The following is an 18,526-nucleotide window of genomic DNA, read 5'->3' as shown; positions in this document are numbered from 1 at the left end:
TTTTTTGGTTTTTCGAGACAGGGTTTCTCTGTGGCTTTGGAGCCTGTCCTGGCACTAGCTCTGTAGACCAGGCTGGTCTCGAACTCACAGAGATCTGCCTGCCTCTGCCTCCTGAGTGCTGGGATTAAAGGCGTGCGCCACCATCACCCGGCATTAGAAAGTGATTTTTGTGTTGAATTCTAGGAGTCTACAGATTTAAGCACTGGTGTGTGACAAGAGTTAGCAGGCCTTCCTGTCCATGGCATGTGTGATTAGAGGAGGTCTCTACTGTGAGAGCAGCCCAGGCAGAGAGCAGGGACAGCCATGCCGAGCTTCTCTGTCCTTTACCATCCTCAGGAGCTGGATAGGATCAGGGTGGAGAAATCTGAGAACGTTATAGTGTAACATAGCACAGTGTTTTCAAAGTAAGGGAATATAAATCCTTCAAAGCACGATGCCCCAGTGTCTGTGGGCAGGAGAAACACCATCAAGGGAGAACGAATGATTTGCCCTAGTTCACAGCCATTCATGTGGGTGTATGCGAGGACCAAGATACGAAATGACGGACAAGCATGACCACCAGTCACAACATAATAAAATTTGAGTATGGCACATTAGAAGAACTATATTTTGATATTATTTTTGACAAATGGAATCAAATTTCTGTCATTTTTATTTTCTTTCAGTTCCTTCGGGAATTAGTGACAACTTTAGGTGTCTCCTGTCCTTGACTTCTGCTTCATGTTGGAAATTCACGGCAGTACTTGCCAATGTCTTTGCATCACAGATCATTCCTCCTGGGACTTACAATTTGCTCAAACTCTGTTTGCTGATGAGTCTAGTACAGACAAGCAATGGCAACAGGGACCCACAAGACTGCCTGGATATTTTAATTATAACCAGTGACACTCTGCTTGTAGATAGGTAAGATGTGTGCCAGGAAGTTCTCAAATTATATATTGCTCACAGATTTGTGTAAATTCTTTCTACTGATATTACTATGATTATTTAGAATTCATCCGAATACTAAAATGTTTAAATAGTTATTAAGAAAGTTCAAAACTTTTAAAACATGCATTTAGAACTGAAATATTTGGTTTTAATATTTTAAGAACCTAACCTCAAAATTCCAACCATTTCCCCAGTCAGACTTTTACAGATGCGTCCCCAGGCTTCCTTGCCCCACACTCTTTAACTCAGGATTTTGCTTTTATCTTCAAACAATCTTCCATCTAGGATTCAGCAGCCATTTTCTTATTTTTCTGACAGATTCCATTCAGGGACACAGGTTCCCTATATATCGCTCTGATAATTTATTTCAGTCTTTCTTCCATTTCTCATTACCATAAGATAATTTTCCTGCTCCTTTCTTTTCTTTCCCTGTCATTTTCCTTTCCTTTTCATTTCTTTTTTATTTTCCAAAACAGAGTTTCTCTGTGTAGCCCTGGCTGTCCTGGAACTCTCATTCTGTAGACCAGGCTGGCCTCAAACTCATAGATCCATCTGTCTCTGCCTCCCAAGTGATGGGATTAAAAGGATGCACCACCACCCCTGTCTAATTTTCTTCTTCTTGAACTTGACATTAACAAGTGTTCTCTTCTGAGCACAGTCATCTTGTTCAATGTGTTTTTAGGATTGATTTGCTTGTATGAGTCAGTAGTTTGTCATTTTTACTGAGAAGTCCATTAATATGAGCATTGCAGTGTTTTTATTCTTCTCCTGATGACGGGTTGTACATGTGTGGCTATTATAAATAAACTTCTGACTATTTTTAATTTTTTTGGTGATAGGAATCAACCGCAGGGCTTGGTGTGTAGTAGACAAGCCCTCTACCACTGAGCTGCATGCCCATCCCTGCTGTAAGATTCTTGTATAATTTTGTGGAGTGTTTCATTTTCTTGGATAAAGACCTGGAATAGCATTGCTGGGATGTAAGGTTGATGCACATTTAATTCTATAACAAACCACCAAATGGTTTTCAAAACTGCTTTGGCCATTTTACATTTCCGCCAACAATGTAAGGATTCTCTTTGTCTCTGTCCTTACCAATATTTGGTGTTGTTGGTCTTTTTTATATGAGCCCTTGCAGCACAAGTGAAATGGTACCTCAGGACTCCAACCAGCATTTCTCTAATGTCTACTGAGTTAAGTTGTTCTTCATGTGTTTGCTGACCACTTGCATGTCGTGTTTGTGTTTGCTCACTTTTCAGGTAAGTTGTTTAGATGCACTTCTGTGCCATGAGCAGACTGAGATTTCTTGTCCAAAAGCTTGCTATTTATGGGTTTCCTGAAACATGTCTGTAATGGGCAGACACTTCAACTTTGAGGAAGTCCAATTTATTTTCTCTTAGGTTTCATGTTTTCTGGGTTCCAATTAGGAAAATTTTTGCCTACCTGAAGGTCGTGAAAAATTCTTATTTTCCTTCTAGAAGTATAATATTTTGGCCTTTTGTTGGGTCTCTTCTCTATAATGTGTTCATGTTGTGGGAGTAGTGTACATCCACAGAGTACACAATAGGGGGTCAGAGGGCGACTCTGTGGTGTTATCTCCTTGCACCTTAGCGTGTGTTCCAGGGATTGAACTCAAGTTGCCAGGCAAGTGTCTTTACCCACTAAACTGTCTGACTGGCCCTTGAGTTAACGTTTGTACGTGGTGTAGAGTGTAGTGAAAATTGATGTTTTTCCCATGCAGTATCATTAGTTAGAAGACTTTCCTTTCTTTATTTAATGATTCTATTACCATGTTTGTCAAACTAAGTGTAAATCTATTTGAACTTTATTTTCTGTTACAATTTTTTTGTCTTATACTTAGGCCAGTAGTACACAGTCCTGATTATTCAGTCTTGAAGTCAGCCAAGGCAAAATATTAAGACCTTGTCTCAAAATATATAAGATACTTGCAAGGTAATGGTGGCCCAAGGCTTTAATCCCAGCACTCGGGAGGCAGAGGCAGGCAGATCTCTTTGAGTTCGAGACCAGCCTGGTCTACAAAGTGAGTTCCAGGACAGCTAGGGCTGTTAAATAGAGAAACCCTGTCTCAAAAAGCCAAAAAAAAGTTGTATACCACCTCTAAAAATCTTATTTTAAGAGTAGAAATGGGTATTAAATTTGTTTTAAAATTTAAAAAACCTCCCTATGTGATTTAAATATGGTCTACAGCTTAGAACCTTTGCTCATTTCAGTTAGAAATGTTCCTAAGTCCTCTGTTACATACCCCGCCTAATATTTACAGCCTTGTGATGCTGCATCCTCTGAATACATGCTCCGGCATCTGCCTGTTGACATCTAGGAACACTACCTGGGTCTTTTCGCATTGCATGTCTGTGTCTGTTCATCATAGATGGTTGCATCGAAAAGCTACAGTTTTTGTGGTGAGGGTTTTAAAGAAGCCACATTAGACAGGCTTTTCACTGCTGTGCTAAGTACACAAGAAAACCAGTTCTCAAAAGATTTATTTTTGCTCACAATGTTAGGCTATCATTTACATGTTCCATGCTGTGGACCGATGGTGAGGCACTCACTAGGTGATGGCAGAGAAAACAGCTCAGCTTTCGGCAGACAGGAACTAGAGGAAGAGAGACAGGGAGGGGCCCAAGACATGGTCTATTTTTTCAGGGAATGCCCATTTACTTAAGAGGCCCCACCTCCTAAATCTGCCATCATACTGTTGATCTATGGAGGTGATTGATCAGGTAAGAGCCACCAGGAGCCACACACTTCACCCCAGCCCATAATCTAACCAACCCCAACACATGAGTGCTTGGAGGATGTCCCAGATTCGCCATAACACTAAACTAAGGTAACATTCCTTTCTCAGAATTTGTATTTGAGAGTTGAAGGCATTGAAGCAGTTAACAGTAAAATTAAAAACAAAAAAGAAGATGTAGCAGGAGTTGTCATGGTACAGAAACAGCAGGACAAGTCAAGATAGGACACTGACAAACCTAAGGGACAAATCTGGAGTATATAAAAGAAAATACTCTATAAAATGACAATCCAGTTCAAATATTGCCTTCCTATAGCTTTCTCTGATCCCTTTCTAAGAGGCATAATACTCCCCTCTAGGCATCCTAAGAAGTTATTTTAGAATTATCCCATTGTAAGTTATTTCTCTAAGTCTCTCTACACCTTAAATTGTCCAGATAAAATACCAGCTTTCATATATATAATGATAGATAGACATATTATTTAGTTAAATTTAAACAATATTTCTGACATGTAATGAATTCTGAAAATCAATTCTTAATTATCATCAATGGATAATTTGTTTTTCCCTAGACTTTTGAATTATAGCATGAATCTTGTCTCCCGTGGTATACGTCACCCTGTCTCTACTGAAGTTTTTCCTACTGTGTCTAGAAATAAATATGGAACTGGAGCAGTGAGCATTCAAGCCGGCAGTGCTCTGCTAGCTAAGGGTGGGGTCTGCTTCATAGGAGACCTTACATCACATAAGAAAGACAAACTCGAACAGCTTCAGTCAGGTAAACAACCCTTTCTCAGATTATTCTTCCTGTTTAACCTCACCTTACCAGTACCAAGGAGTCATTTAACAGACAAGATGGCACCACACAGGGCTTAAGAGATAAAAATTAGAAGAAGAAAAAAAAGCCAGGTGGTGGTGGCACATGCCTTTATCCCAGCACTCGGGAGGCAGAGGCAGGCAGATCTCTGTGAACTCAAGGCCAGCCTGGTCTACAGGTCTACAGAGTGAGTTCCAGGACTGGTATCATAGCTACTGAGAAACTCTGTCTAAAAAAACCAAAGGGGGGGGGGCGGAGAATTAGGCCAAATGCCATTCTTACTTCAACTTTAGAAATAAAATAAGAATTTAATCTGCAAATGCATTGTTTTAGCCTTTACTCTAAGTTCTAATACATGACTTTCTTTTGGGCCAGTTTTCTTTCTTTTTGTCTTATTGCATTATCTAAGACTTTTAGCACAGTGCGAAAAAGAGTTGTTCTGATCTTCAGGTTTCTCACCGTTAAGTGTACTACCAGCTGTAGGGTGTTTGCTATTGTTTTAACTTGAAAACCTATGATGAATAGATTTCCTTCTATTCCTATTTTGACAAGACATTTTATTATGAATTAGTGTGGGATTTTGTCAGATCTTGTTTCTTACATCTATTAATTTGATTGTGTGGTTTTTCTGCTTTACTCTATTGATGCGATAGTTTATATTGATTTTGTTTTGGGTTTTTGCTGTTTTATTTTATGACTGACTATGAATGTTTTGCTGATCACCACATGTTTGCCTGGGGCTCCCAGAACCCAGAAGAATGCATTGGATCCCCTGGGACTGGATTTACCGACAGCTGTGAGCCACCATGTTGGTTGTGGGAATCAAATCCAGGTGTTCTGGAAGAGCAGCCAGTCTCTTAACCACGCAGCCAACCCTCAAGCTCCACATTGATTAGTTTTGAATACTGTACTGGCATAGCTTACTGAGACAGGTCCTGCTTAATCAGAGTGTGAACTTTCTGGAAAGGTGCAAAAGACTTGCCTATGTGTGTATGGACAGTCCAGCCTACCAAAGAAATCTGGCTTGAGGAATAAGTGCATCTAGTAGAGGTCACTGATAGAACATTTGATGTTTACAGGCAACCTCACGCAACCAGAATCACTTCCCCAACTCCCGTTTTACTGAGTTCTAAATTTAAGAAATGCCTCGCACAGGACAGAAGCAAATCACCCCTAGAGAGGAAGAGTGTCTTTGAAATCTCTTGGTTCTTGTCCTTATTGGAAATTTTGAAGGTTTCAGTAAACACTGCCAGACCATGGGAAGGAGGACTTTGTTCAGGGAGAGTCTGACACTCCTGTCAGTGTACAGAGCAGCTACAAAATAGTCTCACTTCAGCGGGTGTATTAGTTACCTGGCCTCCTGCTGCAACACAGCGCCTAAGAAAAGACACTACGAAAGGAAGGGTCTGCTTTGGCTCTCAGTTCAGGGTAGGTCCGTCCAGCCAGGGAAAGAAGATGGCAACTCCCGGCAGCACTTTGTGTCCATAGTCAGAGAGCAGAGAGGTGTCTATGCTCAGCCTGCTTTCTGTGTTCCTTTCCAGTTACTCAGTTGTGTGCGTGCATAAACGTAGTGCTTTGAGTGAGGATGGCCCCGTAGGCTCACACATTTGAATGTGTGGCCCCTGGTTGGTAAGCTATTTAGGAAGGATCAGGAGGTGCAGTTTTGTTGGAAGAGGTGTGTCACTTGGGGTGGACTTTGAGGTTTCAACAGGCCAGGCCCAGTCTCACACACTCTCCCTGCCTCCTGCCTGCTGGCCAGGATGTAAGCTCCCAGCAGGCTTGCCTGCAGCCTGCTGCCATACTCACAGCCATGAGTGTGGACTAATCCTCTGAAATTGTAAGCCAGCCCCATTTAAAGCTGCCTTGGTCACAGTGTCCCTTCACCGCAATAGGACAGTAACTAAGACATGTGGGATGTGTGCAGAATACAGAAAGTTTCCACAAGTCAGTAATTTTCTCTTAGGCTCAGTGGTAGAGTGCATGCTTTTTATAACTTTAGGCTGGGGATGTAACTTAACTGATAGAGAGCTTGCCTAGAAAACCCTAGGTTTGGTCCCCAGCATCACGTACAAAAAAATAATTTTTAAAATAACTTTAACTTTGAAGTTGTATATTGCAAGGAAAGTCAGTGAGATGGAGGAAACACATCCATGCCACCTTCTTAGAGCATTTGCAGTCTCTGTGAGCCTTCCTGACACAATCTGCTCTCACTTTGGTTCTCGGTGACTTTTCAGTGGTTGTTGATAAACTGCTGTCTACTCCCTCCCCTCCCCTCCCCTCACCTTGAGCCACAGTCCAATCCCTCCCCTCCCCTCACCATGAGCCGCAGTCCACTTGTAGGCAGATTTTTCTTTGGGCCACCAGCTCACAGATAATGACAGTAGACTTATGGTTAATTATGAAAGCTCAGCTGATATCTTAGGCTTGTTTTTAGCTAACTCTTTTAACTTAAATTAACCCATTTCTATCAATCCATGTGCTGCCCTGAGGCTCGCTTATGCCATCTGCACACAGTCCAACCTGATTTCCTGCCTCCTCTGTTCTTCCCCCTGTCTCCACCCTTCTCCTTCCCAGTGTCCTCCATGCCTGGAAATCCTGCCTACATATTGGTCATTCAGCTTTTATTAAACCAATCAGAGTGACACTTCTTCACAGTGTTCAAAAGCTATTATTCCACAGTATCTAATCCCTTACCCTTCCTTATCATGAATGCAGTTCACATCCTTACCATTCTTGACTGAAAAAAGAGACTCTGCTGTCCATTTGAATCAAATCATTTCCTACAGAATAGAGATCTTCTATTCTGGACATTTCATATAAATAAATAAATCCTCTAATATCTGGCCATCTGTGGCTGCCTTCTTTAATTTAGCAAAAAATGTAGTTTATTTCATCCATGTCATAACTTGTATCAGTATTTCCTTTTTTCAGTTGAGCAAAGTTACTTAAGCTAAGCATGGTGCAGACACCTCTAATCTCAGCACTCTGGGAGCTAAGGTGGAAGGATCCTGAGTTTAAGACCAGTCTGGGATACATAGTGAGTCTGAGGCCAACCTGCGCTACCTAGAAAGACTCTTCTAGAAAACATACAAAAATGACGGTGAGATGGCTCAGAGGGTAAAGGTGCTTGACACCAGCCCAGTGACCTGGGTTTGATACCTAGGCACACATGCTATAAAGAGGGAACTGACTCCCTCAAGTATTCCTCTGACTTACACACACAAACTATGACCTGCACATAAGCGTGCTTGAGTGCACACACACACACATACACACACACAACTAAATGAATACATAAATGTAAATTTAAGAAATACAAAAATATACATTCCTTAGAAGCTGCCATTTCAATCTTTGTACAATTTATGGCATTAGGTCTGTGGTCATTTGGAAATGACCACCATGAGCTCACTCAGATATTTGGGAGTCTGTTTTTTAGTTGATGGACAGTTGGGAAGGATTAGGAGGTGTTGCCTTGTGGGAGGAGCTGTGTCACTGGGAGTAGGAGTTCAAATGCCAGTGTGAGTCCCAGTCTTGCCCTCTCTGCCAGCTGTCTTTAGATTAGGAGGTAGAGCTCTCAGCTACCTCTCCAGCACCGTGCCTGCCTGTGTGCTGCCATGTTCCTTCCCTGCCATAAACATAGCAACCAACCCCCTGAGAGTCTAGGAAAGCCCTAATTAAACGCTTCTTTTTACAAGAGTTGCCTTCACAGCAACAGACACTGAGTAAGACAAAGTACATTCATAGTCTTGTGCATCTATTTTCACCCTTCATTTCCAGAATGGTTTGATCACCCCAAATACAAACTCTATACTCATTAAATGATAACTAACTCCCTATTCTCCCAGACACTAGCCCCTGATAATATCATTCCATTTTCTGTCTTTGTGAACTTGTCTATTAATAGAATTCATTCTTTGAATGAATGTATTGACAGATACAATATATTGCTATATTCACTTTATGCATATTATGAATTATTCACTATGGTTATTTGTCTTAGTTACTTCTCACTTGGCATACTAAACTACCAGACCAAGACAACTTAAAACGAAGCATTTAATTTGTAGCTTATGATTGTAGAGGGTTAGAGACTATAGCCATCATGTTGGGGAGCCTCTAGGGACCGTTCTCATCTAAACCATCACAGTACTAGTGTACAAATGCTTGTTTGAGTTCTAGACTTGGCTCCTTTGAATATATCCAAGAGTGGAATTGCTGGATCACTTTTTGGTTAACCATAGATAGAACTGTGTTAAGAGGGAAAACATCAATTGTACATTCCAACCAGTAATGCATAAGTGCTATGGTTTTTCTACATCGCTCCTATTACATCTTATTTGTAATGTTCTAAGAAAAAAAGTATAAATATAAACCTACATACAAAGTACATTTAAAGGTAAGCTGTTCATAGTTGTACCTTTAATAGAAGTATTTTTCCTGCTTTTTAACAGCATGCTAGCTTTGCTTTACACTGGGCTCCACAAATTTTATAACTAGTTCTGCCTACTAGAATGGCAAAAAAAGAAATTCAACAGTTGACAAGAAAAACTGTTGAGATTTGGAACCTCTGAGTTCTTGTGTATTGTTGGGGGAGTAGCAAGTAGTGTAATCATTGTGAAAATTGCGTGGGCAAGTTCTATTAGGTTAAATATTTACAATTCAAGATAAGGAAAAGTATAACGTGATAGCCATGACTTGAATGGGTTGAGACCACCTACAAGAGTAATAAACCACACTTCTGGGTCTGTCTGGAAGTCACTCCAGAGAGGATAAATTAAGGAAGGAGGACTAACCCACTTCCCCTGCAGCTAATACACACAGATCTCTCTCTCTTCTTGACGACGGTGAAGTGAGTCACTGTATCCATCATGTCCTCCCCTCCATGGTGGACTAAAACCTCTAGAACAACAGCCAAATGAGTCTTCTCTTGAAGTTATTTATATCAGTTTTTTTCATAGTTACAGAAGTCTAACATATGAACACAAAAGAAATGAGCTGGGCGGTGGTGGCACATGCCTTTAATCCCAGCGCTCAAGAGGCAGATGCAGGGAGATCTCTGTGAGTTCGAGGCCAGCCTGGTCTACAAAGCAAGTTCCAGGACAGCTAGGACTGTTACACAGAAACCCTGTCTAGGGAAAGAAGAAGAGGAGGAAGAGAGACCATTAAATGAATTAAAAGATTAATTTGAAATCCATTTGGGAGTTAGAATCCTAAAAAATAAGATTAAAGTATTGATTGGTTGTTTTGAAGTGTGAAGGAAAGATAAAAGTATGAGTAGGATATTTCTAGATTTTGTTTGGGTTTTAAGTGGGACAGGGCTTTGATGACTTTGGTTTTGAACTTGCTGAATTTGAAATACACTTGTCACGGATCATATTCTTTGTCTTCTGACATTCCCTGATGAATGGACTGTTTTCTATCATTTTTTAAACACATAAAAGGACATTTATTGAGCTGGGAATGTGGCTCAGTTGAGTCTATGTCACATACACAGCCCTGCTTTCTGTCTCAGGCACTGTACTTTGTGCTTGGTGGTACAAACCTGTAATCCCAGTACTTGGGAGGTGGAGGAAGGAGGATCCAAGTTCCAGATTATCCTCCTCTGTAGGGTGAGTCTGAGGCCAGCCTGGTTTAATGAAAGCCTGCTGTGTGAGTGTCCTAGTCCTCTGCCTGTTCCACCCAGATGCCCAACCACAGTTCTAGCTTGTGCTCTCGACTGGTGATTCTCAGACAAATAGCTCATACACAGACATAATTTTCAAATAGTTTTCTTACCTTGTTCTTTTTTATGGTCATTGCTCTAATTTTAGTACTATCCTGTAAAGCAATCAAATTTACTTGTGTCTTCACTATCTGTTTAGATAATAAAATTCCGCATGACGATTTGTGAACATATAGGATATCTCCTAGCATGACAAAATCTTAAGAGGTTGACGGTAGCAGCTGTTAGTGTGTGCTGGCAGCACTGACACCTAGGTAACGTGGTCCCGTCTTCTGATGCAGTTTTGGAGAGCAGAAGCATCACAGTCTTCATCCCAGGAAAGAAGTTTGGGGATGATATCGACCAGCAGATGACTTTCCCTGTTCAGTGCAGTTTTTGGTCTTTTGTTGATATGGATTCATCTTCAAGGAGAACTGTGCAGAAAACCAGTGCTCTGATTGGCCAGATGGTAAGGGCTCTGAATGTTTTACTGTGAGAATATTGTTGAGGAAGCCACCTTCCTGTAATCCTAGCACTTGGGACGAGGAAGCAGGAAGAGTTCAATTCAAGGTTATCCTCAGCTACATAGTGAGTTTGAGGCCATCCTGGTCTACACGAAACCCTGTCTCAAAAAAAAAAATGCTTTTAAATGTTTCTCAGAGAACTGTTAATCTGTCTTCATATTCTCCCCTTCCTACCTCTTCCTTCTTAGGCGTCTTCCTCTTCTTCATCCTCATTTTCAGGTAAGGCTTCACTAGATAACCAAGGCTGTGCCGTAACTCATTGTTCAGCCCAGAATGACCTCAAACTAGGAATCCTGCTGGACAATGAGAGCTGGGGTGTAGGCATGCACTCTTATATCCAGCAATATGACTCATAATGTTTTTGTTATTAATGCGTTTATATACTTTTACTAGACATTACAACTGAATAATGATCCAATTCTTTGATAATAGTTTTAATGTTTGTTTTTGTCTGAGTGACATCTCCACCCCTAAGTTTTCAGTCATGCAAATTAGATGTCTAATCAGTAGAGATTTCTGTTTGAATAGTGAAGTCCTGTGTGTGTGTGTGAGTGTGTGTGTGTGTGTGTGTTGTCAAGGTTGGTCCAGATGTCTTCCTCAATTGCAGTCTACATTAGTTTTTGAGACAGAGTTTCTCTGAAACTCCCCAGTTTAGCTAGACTGTCTCTCCAGCAAGTTCAAAAGGCCCTTGTCCCTTCTTCCCCAGCACTGAGAGTCCAGGCCCCTGCTGTGGCACTCAGCCTTTCTGGTGGATTCTGGGGGACAGAATTCAGTACCCTCATTCAGCAAGCACTTTACTAACTGCGCCCCGGGAGGGTTTAATAAACAATATATAATAAATACTCGATAAGGACGTTCTTTAAAAGTTGCTTTCTACAAGTTTTACTTTTTTTCAGAAGTTGCTTTAAACTCTAGTTAATAATGAAATAATCTTTGCATAAGTTAAATAGTATAGAAATCTATTGGGTTAACTATTTCTAGCTTGTTAGCTTATTGTTTGCCCTACCTTTGCTGTATACAGGATTGCAGTTTGATTCCGGCTAATCTTGTGGAGGCCTTTGGATTGTTGATTAACTGCAATGAATCATCTCCTTGCCACCCACTTCTTCCTACTGTGCAGCATACTTTAAAGAAAGCTATGGAGCCCGAGGGGTTGCTTTATTTAGCTTCTCAAGAGTTCACAACTGAAGATTTTCAAAAGGTAAAGATAGATAAAATGCTTATCCAGAATTCCTGTTTCATTGATTCTCAATTTATCCATTTTTAATTTTTACATTTATTTGTTTATATAGTATGGGGGCACAAGTGTACCCCAGTGTACACCAAGGTCAGAGAGTAACTTGTAGACTGCCGTTCTCTCCTTCTACCCTGGGCTTCTGGGGAATTAACTCAGATGGTCAGGATTGGCAGCAAGTGCCTCTATTCACTGAGCCTTCCTCAGCCCCGTTTCTTAATTGAAGTAGAAGGTTACTTGAGCATCATCTTTTTCTTCTCCTAGGATTTTGTTTATGTAGTTGGTTTTTGTTTTGTTTAATCTTTTTTTAAAGGTTGAATTTAGATGGCAAGTATTTTTTTATATTTATTTATTTTTTATTATGTGTACAATATTCTGTCTGTGTCTATGCCTGCAGGCCAGAAGAGGGCACCAGACCCCATTACAGATGGTTGTGAGCCACCATGTGGTTGCTGGGAATTGAACTCAGGACCTTTGGCAGAGCAGGCAATGCTCTTAACCTCTGAGCCATCTCTCCAGCCCCCTGTTTTGTTTAATCTTGAGACAAGGTTGTATGTAGTCTAGGCTGGCTTGGAACTCACTATGGTAGCCAAGGGCAGCCTTGAACTTGATCCTTCTGCTTCTGCCTCTCAAGTGCTAAGATTACAGGCATTTGCTACCATGCTTAGCTGGTGTTCTTTTGTACCAGCTTGCTTCCAGATTTTGAACATTTTAAGTACATTGTCTAGAAAAAAATTAACTGACCAGCTGTGTGAGGAAACTTTAATGTTAAGCTTATTATTTCTACTACTATCCCAATATCTAATAGCTTTAAAAAGATCAATATTGCAGGCCGTGGTGGCACATGCCTTTAATCCCAGCACTCAGGAAACAGAGACAGGCAGATGGATCTCTGAGCTCAAGGTCAGCCTGGTCTACAGAGTGAGTTCTAGGACAGCCAGGGCTACACACTGAAACCCTGTCTCAAATAAATAAATAAAAATCAATGTATTAAAATAGAATATTTCTATAGAAAGTTAAGCCAGGCCATGTAAACATACGTATTCACATTTCATGACTATGGAGTTTCCTTTTAAAGAGACTATTAACTGAGAAAGAACCAAGATCCGTGACCCGTTTAGGGGACAACTTAAGTACTGAGCTTTCATTGCTCTAAATATATATGAATTCAGAATAAAATATGAATATAGAATGCAAGAATACTTTAGGAAAAAGATGAGAATTTAGTTGGACGTTAAGAAATATTTTAAAAGTTTTATAGCAAGAATAATGTGTTTTAAGCAAAAATGAACAATAAAAGCTAAGACATAGAAGTAGAAATTAATATATTTAGGAAGGTGTGAGAAAATTGGCTTGCCTGGAGAAAAATGTATTATGGAATCTTAGGGCTTTAGCAGTTTGCAGAAAGTCTATGAGGCTAAGATAGCTGGGTATGGCCCAGGGTTCAAACCCCCCAATACCAGAAAAACCAGGTGTAATTATAGTTAATAGCATCCTAGTAGCGGTTGATGTTTCCTTTAGGTCTTATGAATTTAAAAAAAAAAAAAGAAGAAGAAGAAGAAAACAGCTAAGATAGTAAAGTCAACAAAAAAATCTGAAAATTATGTGATAAAGTAAGGATTTAAAGACCTGAGAATTATAGACAAAGAAGAGCAAGCAGGACTGAGAGGGACAGTGTTAACTGTTGTGTTTTAGAATCATTCTCTGGCCATGGAGGTGGCTCGGCTTGCTGTCCAGCCTGACCACTTGAATTCAGTGCCCAGAACATGACACTCAAGCCAGGACACATACACGCTACCCACATCCTCAATATTTATGTCAACTTTTCAAAAAGAATTATTCTCTGCTCAGATCTGCCTGAGTCATCAGGACTTACCTTTATTGTAGTAACACGGTACCTCCTCAGTGGTGGGGATGCAGTCGTCCTAAGGAAAATGAGAGAAAGGTATGAAGAAATAAACTGCCAAGGAATTTAGCATTCAAAAGAGACATGAGCTCCAGGGAGAATTTTCTCCTATGGGAGCACAAAAGTCATCCAGTCGTTCAGCCGAGTGCATAGCAGACTCCTGCACTACGAGAGAGGCTATTCTAGGTAAGGTTTCATAGCTCTTACAAGCAGAAGGGAATGACTTAAAGTCCTTAATGACTTGGAAATGGCCCAGATATTTATTTATATTTGATGTAAAGCTTACAGAAACTTAAAAATTGGATGCCATACACTTTGGAATTGTGAATCCATAATAAAACTAAATCTCTTTAATTTTTTTATATTTTTAACTTAGCTCCTGGCTTTTGCACAGAATTTGAATATAGAATTCAGCTTAGAGGCAGAAAGAATGATTCACGGCTATTATCTAGCAAGTCGCAGAATCAGAGCAGACTCTATACACGGATCGAAGCTGTCAGCATCTGCATTAAAATACTTGTAGGTATTCAACTCAGGATTGTACGACCAAAATTGACTTCTAAATATGAATTTAATTAACTTACTTGTTTTTTGCTTCTCTGTTTGATTTATAGTTGGTTGGCTGATTATTTACTTTGTTTCAGAAGAATTTAAGATGATTTAATGACTTCCTTTGTTGTATTTTAAGTCATTTGCACCACTAATAATTCCTTTCCCTAAATTGTTTTTATTGGATCCTCCGTACGAGATATGCCTGAAAAAAGTCCAATGATTTCAATGTAAATGATTGCTTTTTAATGTGGTTGTTTGTGTTCCAAGTATGTTACAGTTGGGTCTAAAGAAACTTTCCTATTAAGTAATTTATTTAATATTCATATGTGCATATAGTGTGTTTGGCTCCAATTCACCTCCATTCCCTCCCCTCCAACTCTTCCCTCCCCCATAGAGACACTAGACTGTTCCTTGCACCTCTGTGTATTTATTTACGTATTTAGCATGGTGTCAAGGACGGAACACAAGACCTTCACATGCAAGCAAGCACCCTACCACTAAACCATATTCCCAGCCTTGTTCCTTGTACTTTAAAACTCTTTAGTAAATATGCTGCTATTTTTTAAGAAGGGAATAATGAATAATTCTTGTTATAAAAATTTATGAACATCACAAAATCTAAAATGAGTAATGCATGCTCCTAACACTATCTATACCTAGCTGTCTACCCAGAGATAAAATCACAGTTAACAGTTGGGTTTTTGTTTGTTTGTTCACTTGTTTTTCAAGACAGAGTTTCTCTGTAGCTTTTGGAGATTGTCTGGAAACTAGCTCTTGTAGACCAGGCTGGCCTCGAACTCACAGAGATCCGCCTGCCTCTGCCTCCTGCGTGCTAGAATTAAAGGCATGCGGCACCATCACCCAGCCTGTTAACAATTTTAATGAATACTTCCAGAAATTATTTTTTCAAATATCAGCATAGGCTGAAGATGTAGCTCAGTCAGTAGAGTGTTTGCCTAGCATGCACAAGTTCCTGGGTTCAGTCCCCAATCCCACCGAGAGTGGGTATGGTACACACCTATAATCTAAACTCTAAGAAAATGGAGGCAGGGTGTCATCCCAGCTACTGAGTGAGCTAAGGCCAGACTATGCTAGGTAAGACCTGATCTCAAAATAAATAAATAACAGCAAATATACAAATACATGTTTTAAATGTGTGTGAGGGTGTGTGTGCTCACATGTAGAAGCCAGGGATCAGGCTTAGGTGTCATCCCTCAGATACCACCCACCTTGTGTTTGAGATGGATCTTGCCCTGGCCTGGCGTTCACCAAGTCCCCAGGGATTGGCTGGTCTCTGCCTCTCACTGTTTGGAATTACAATCCTGTGCCACCAGACTCAGCTTTTCACACTGATTCTGGGAACTGAACTCAGGTATTTGTGTTTGTCCAGCAAGCACTTTACCCACTGAGCTACCTCTCTAGGCATGTATGTGAGTGTGTACATGTGTGTCTACATGTTGGTATGTCTACAGGTAAATGTGTGTATGGGGGCGCAGCAAGGAGGCCAGAGATGATGTCAGGTGTTAGTCACTCTCAGAGACTCTGAACGTGGAGCTCACTGACTGGACTAGACTAGCTGCTGAGCAAGCTCCAGGGAGCCTCCCTTCTCCCTTCCTTAGCGGTGACACTGCAGCTCCTGCAGCTGCACCGGCTTCTTCATGTGGGTGCTGGGGCCTGAACTTGGGCCCTCATGCTGTGGAGCAGGCACTTCAGCAAGACTGAGCTCTCTCTCCAGCTCATTCAAATCAGTGTGTCGAACACAGACAGAAGCAGGTATATATATTTTGTGTTGACAATAGGTGCATTCTGTTTGCCCAAATGAAATTATACTTTTAACAGTCCTACCAGTCACACTGCGTTGTGATATGTGGTATTATGATGTGACTTTAGTATAATTTATAGTCCCTTTTTGATAGGCCATTATTTCACTTGATATAGTAAAATACAATCTCAAATTATAAAGGTCAAAAGTAAAATAATCCAATAAACAAATTAATGCAGTATCTTGTTATAACTGTAAAATAAAATAAAATAATGTGTAGACAGCACTAAGAACGTGTCTACAAGAGATGGATATGTTTAATCACTTTCTTCAATTATATTATTTAAATAAAGCTGAAAATGCAAAAGGTAAGTCAAAGTAAAAATCAAATCCTTAATAAAAGTTTTCAAATACTAGCCAGCATTACTTAATAAAGTCATAGTTATAATACTCAGACAAATGATGCTCCATCAGTTTTGGAAGTTCCAATATCTCATGTTGTCTTTTGTCTGTAGTAAAAGATACTCTTTATTTAAACTTCTATAACCTTACTTTGAAATGACTATTTTGATCAAAAGTCAGGCAGAGTTAGTTTTAATATAATGCTACCTTTTCCTATTATATGGACAAGTACTGAGAGTGGAGAGGGGTTTTATGGACTAGCACGGTAAGAGCCCTCCTACCCAGAAGAGTCCTGAGCCTTCTGTCCCTCTTCTATAGAATAACCACCTCTCCTTTTGTGAGGGTTCCACATGTGCATTCAGGATTTTGAATGAGAACATTAGAGTTACAATAATCAGATATATTTTAAGCTACATCGAGAGACCATCACAGATTTGAATTATGATCATCTATCAAGAGAAAGGTTAGTAGAATAAACATGAAGTCTTCAACTAGGTTCCCAAGCGTTCTAGTGCACAGGTAAATGTGTGGGAAGAGGCTAATGCCACTGAAGATGAACGGCATCCAGGAGACTTCATTCTGTTCACGATTAATATGAGCAAGCGTGGAATGTGACTTATCTTTTGAGATTTAGGCTGTATTAATACAACATGTAACTTTCGCGTGGCTGAGGTTTCTGGGACTGTTGGCGAGCCGGGCTTCCTTTTTTCCCCCGACATCTTAGGGAGGCTCCAGTGGTCGTCGCCACTCTCTGAACTTCATCATGCCGCCCAAGGATGACAAGAAGAAGAAAGATGCCGGAAAGTCGGCCAAAAAAGACAAAGACCCAGTAAATAAGTCCTGTGGCAAGGCCAAAAAGAAGAAGTGGTCCAAAGGCAAAGTTCGGGACAAGCTCAACAATCTAGTCCTGTTTTGGTCTTTTAGATACTGAAGATTCGCAGTCCCTTGGCCAGGGCAGCTCTTCAGGAGCTGCTTAGTAAAGGGCTTATCAAGCTGGTTTCAAAGCACAGAGCTCAGGTAATTTACACCAGAAACACAAAGGGTGGAGATGCCCCAGCTGCTGGTGAAGATGCATGACCAGGTTCAATCAGCTGTACATTTGGAAAAATAAAACTTTATTAAATCAAAAAAAAAAAAATACAACATGTATGAGGAGCAAGAGAATGGTAACTCTGCCTTACCTCTGACAGTCAAATAAGACACACAGTACTAGATTGTAAAGGTTAAACAGATCTAGTCATAAGGGAAGTAGCTGGACTATTGAAAAGATGAAAATTATGTTTCTCCAGATGTGGTGGTACACACTTTTAATCCCAGCACTCAGAAGGCAGAGGCAGGTGGATCTCTGTGAGTTCAAGGCCAGCCTGATAGCAAGTTCCAAGATAGTCAGGGCTACATAGAGAGACCCTGTTTCAAAAAAACAAAACAAAAATAAACAAAAAGTAAGTTATGTTTTATGACACATTTTGTGTGTGTGTGTGTGCACGCACGTGTGTGTGTGTGCTTGCATGTGTGTGCATTTGTCGCTTAGGCTGGAACCCAGGGCCTCATACCTTTGAGCCATACTGCTAGTCCTCATACCATTACAGGTACTGAGATATTTACCTTGGAAAAAAGAAACCGTGGGCATCTATAAAAGTTACCTAAGTACGTGAAGAGTTGTCACATTTTGATCTCCAGCTCCCTCAGGTCCCGCAAACAGAAGAAAAGACCAATTGGAGGAAACTACAATGACATATTTCAGCCCAGATTTATATAAATCCTGTGGGTTACAGAATTTTATCTTACTTCATATCCTCATTATATATACACACACACTCACACACTCAACGTTAATTTATGCCAAGTCATCCAGTCAGCAAATCCTACAGACTCAACTTGAGTTTCCTGACTCTCAAATCCAATGGTCATTTGAGAGCCTGACAAGGCTGAGAGGAGGT

General features: G+C 40.4%; 1 protein-coding gene across 1 annotated transcript in view; it reads left to right on the top strand.

The window, feature by feature from the left end:
- Mcmdc2 (minichromosome maintenance domain containing 2) overlaps nucleotides 1-18,526 on the top strand; it is a 33,486-nt gene that overhangs the window by 9,821 nt on the left and 5,139 nt on the right. Inside the window, exons 9-13 of the mRNA XM_050142119.1 lie at nucleotides 638-903; nucleotides 4,258-4,463; nucleotides 10,509-10,675; nucleotides 11,752-11,931; nucleotides 14,247-14,389. Of these exons, the coding sequence (XP_049998076.1) occupies nucleotides 638-903; nucleotides 4,258-4,463; nucleotides 10,509-10,675; nucleotides 11,752-11,931; nucleotides 14,247-14,389 (962 nt within the window). The remainder of the gene's footprint in view (nucleotides 1-637; nucleotides 904-4,257; nucleotides 4,464-10,508; nucleotides 10,676-11,751; nucleotides 11,932-14,246; nucleotides 14,390-18,526) is intronic.

The sequence above is a fragment of the Alexandromys fortis genome, unplaced genomic scaffold, assembly GCF_014885135.2.
Source record: "Alexandromys fortis isolate MF-2015 unplaced genomic scaffold, M_Fortis_MF-2015_v1.1 scaffold_41, whole genome shotgun sequence".
Classification (NCBI taxonomy): domain Eukaryota; kingdom Metazoa; phylum Chordata; class Mammalia; order Rodentia; family Cricetidae; genus Alexandromys; species Alexandromys fortis.
Note: the sequence above shows the minus strand (reverse complement) of the source record. Positions and strands in the feature narration are given on the sequence as shown.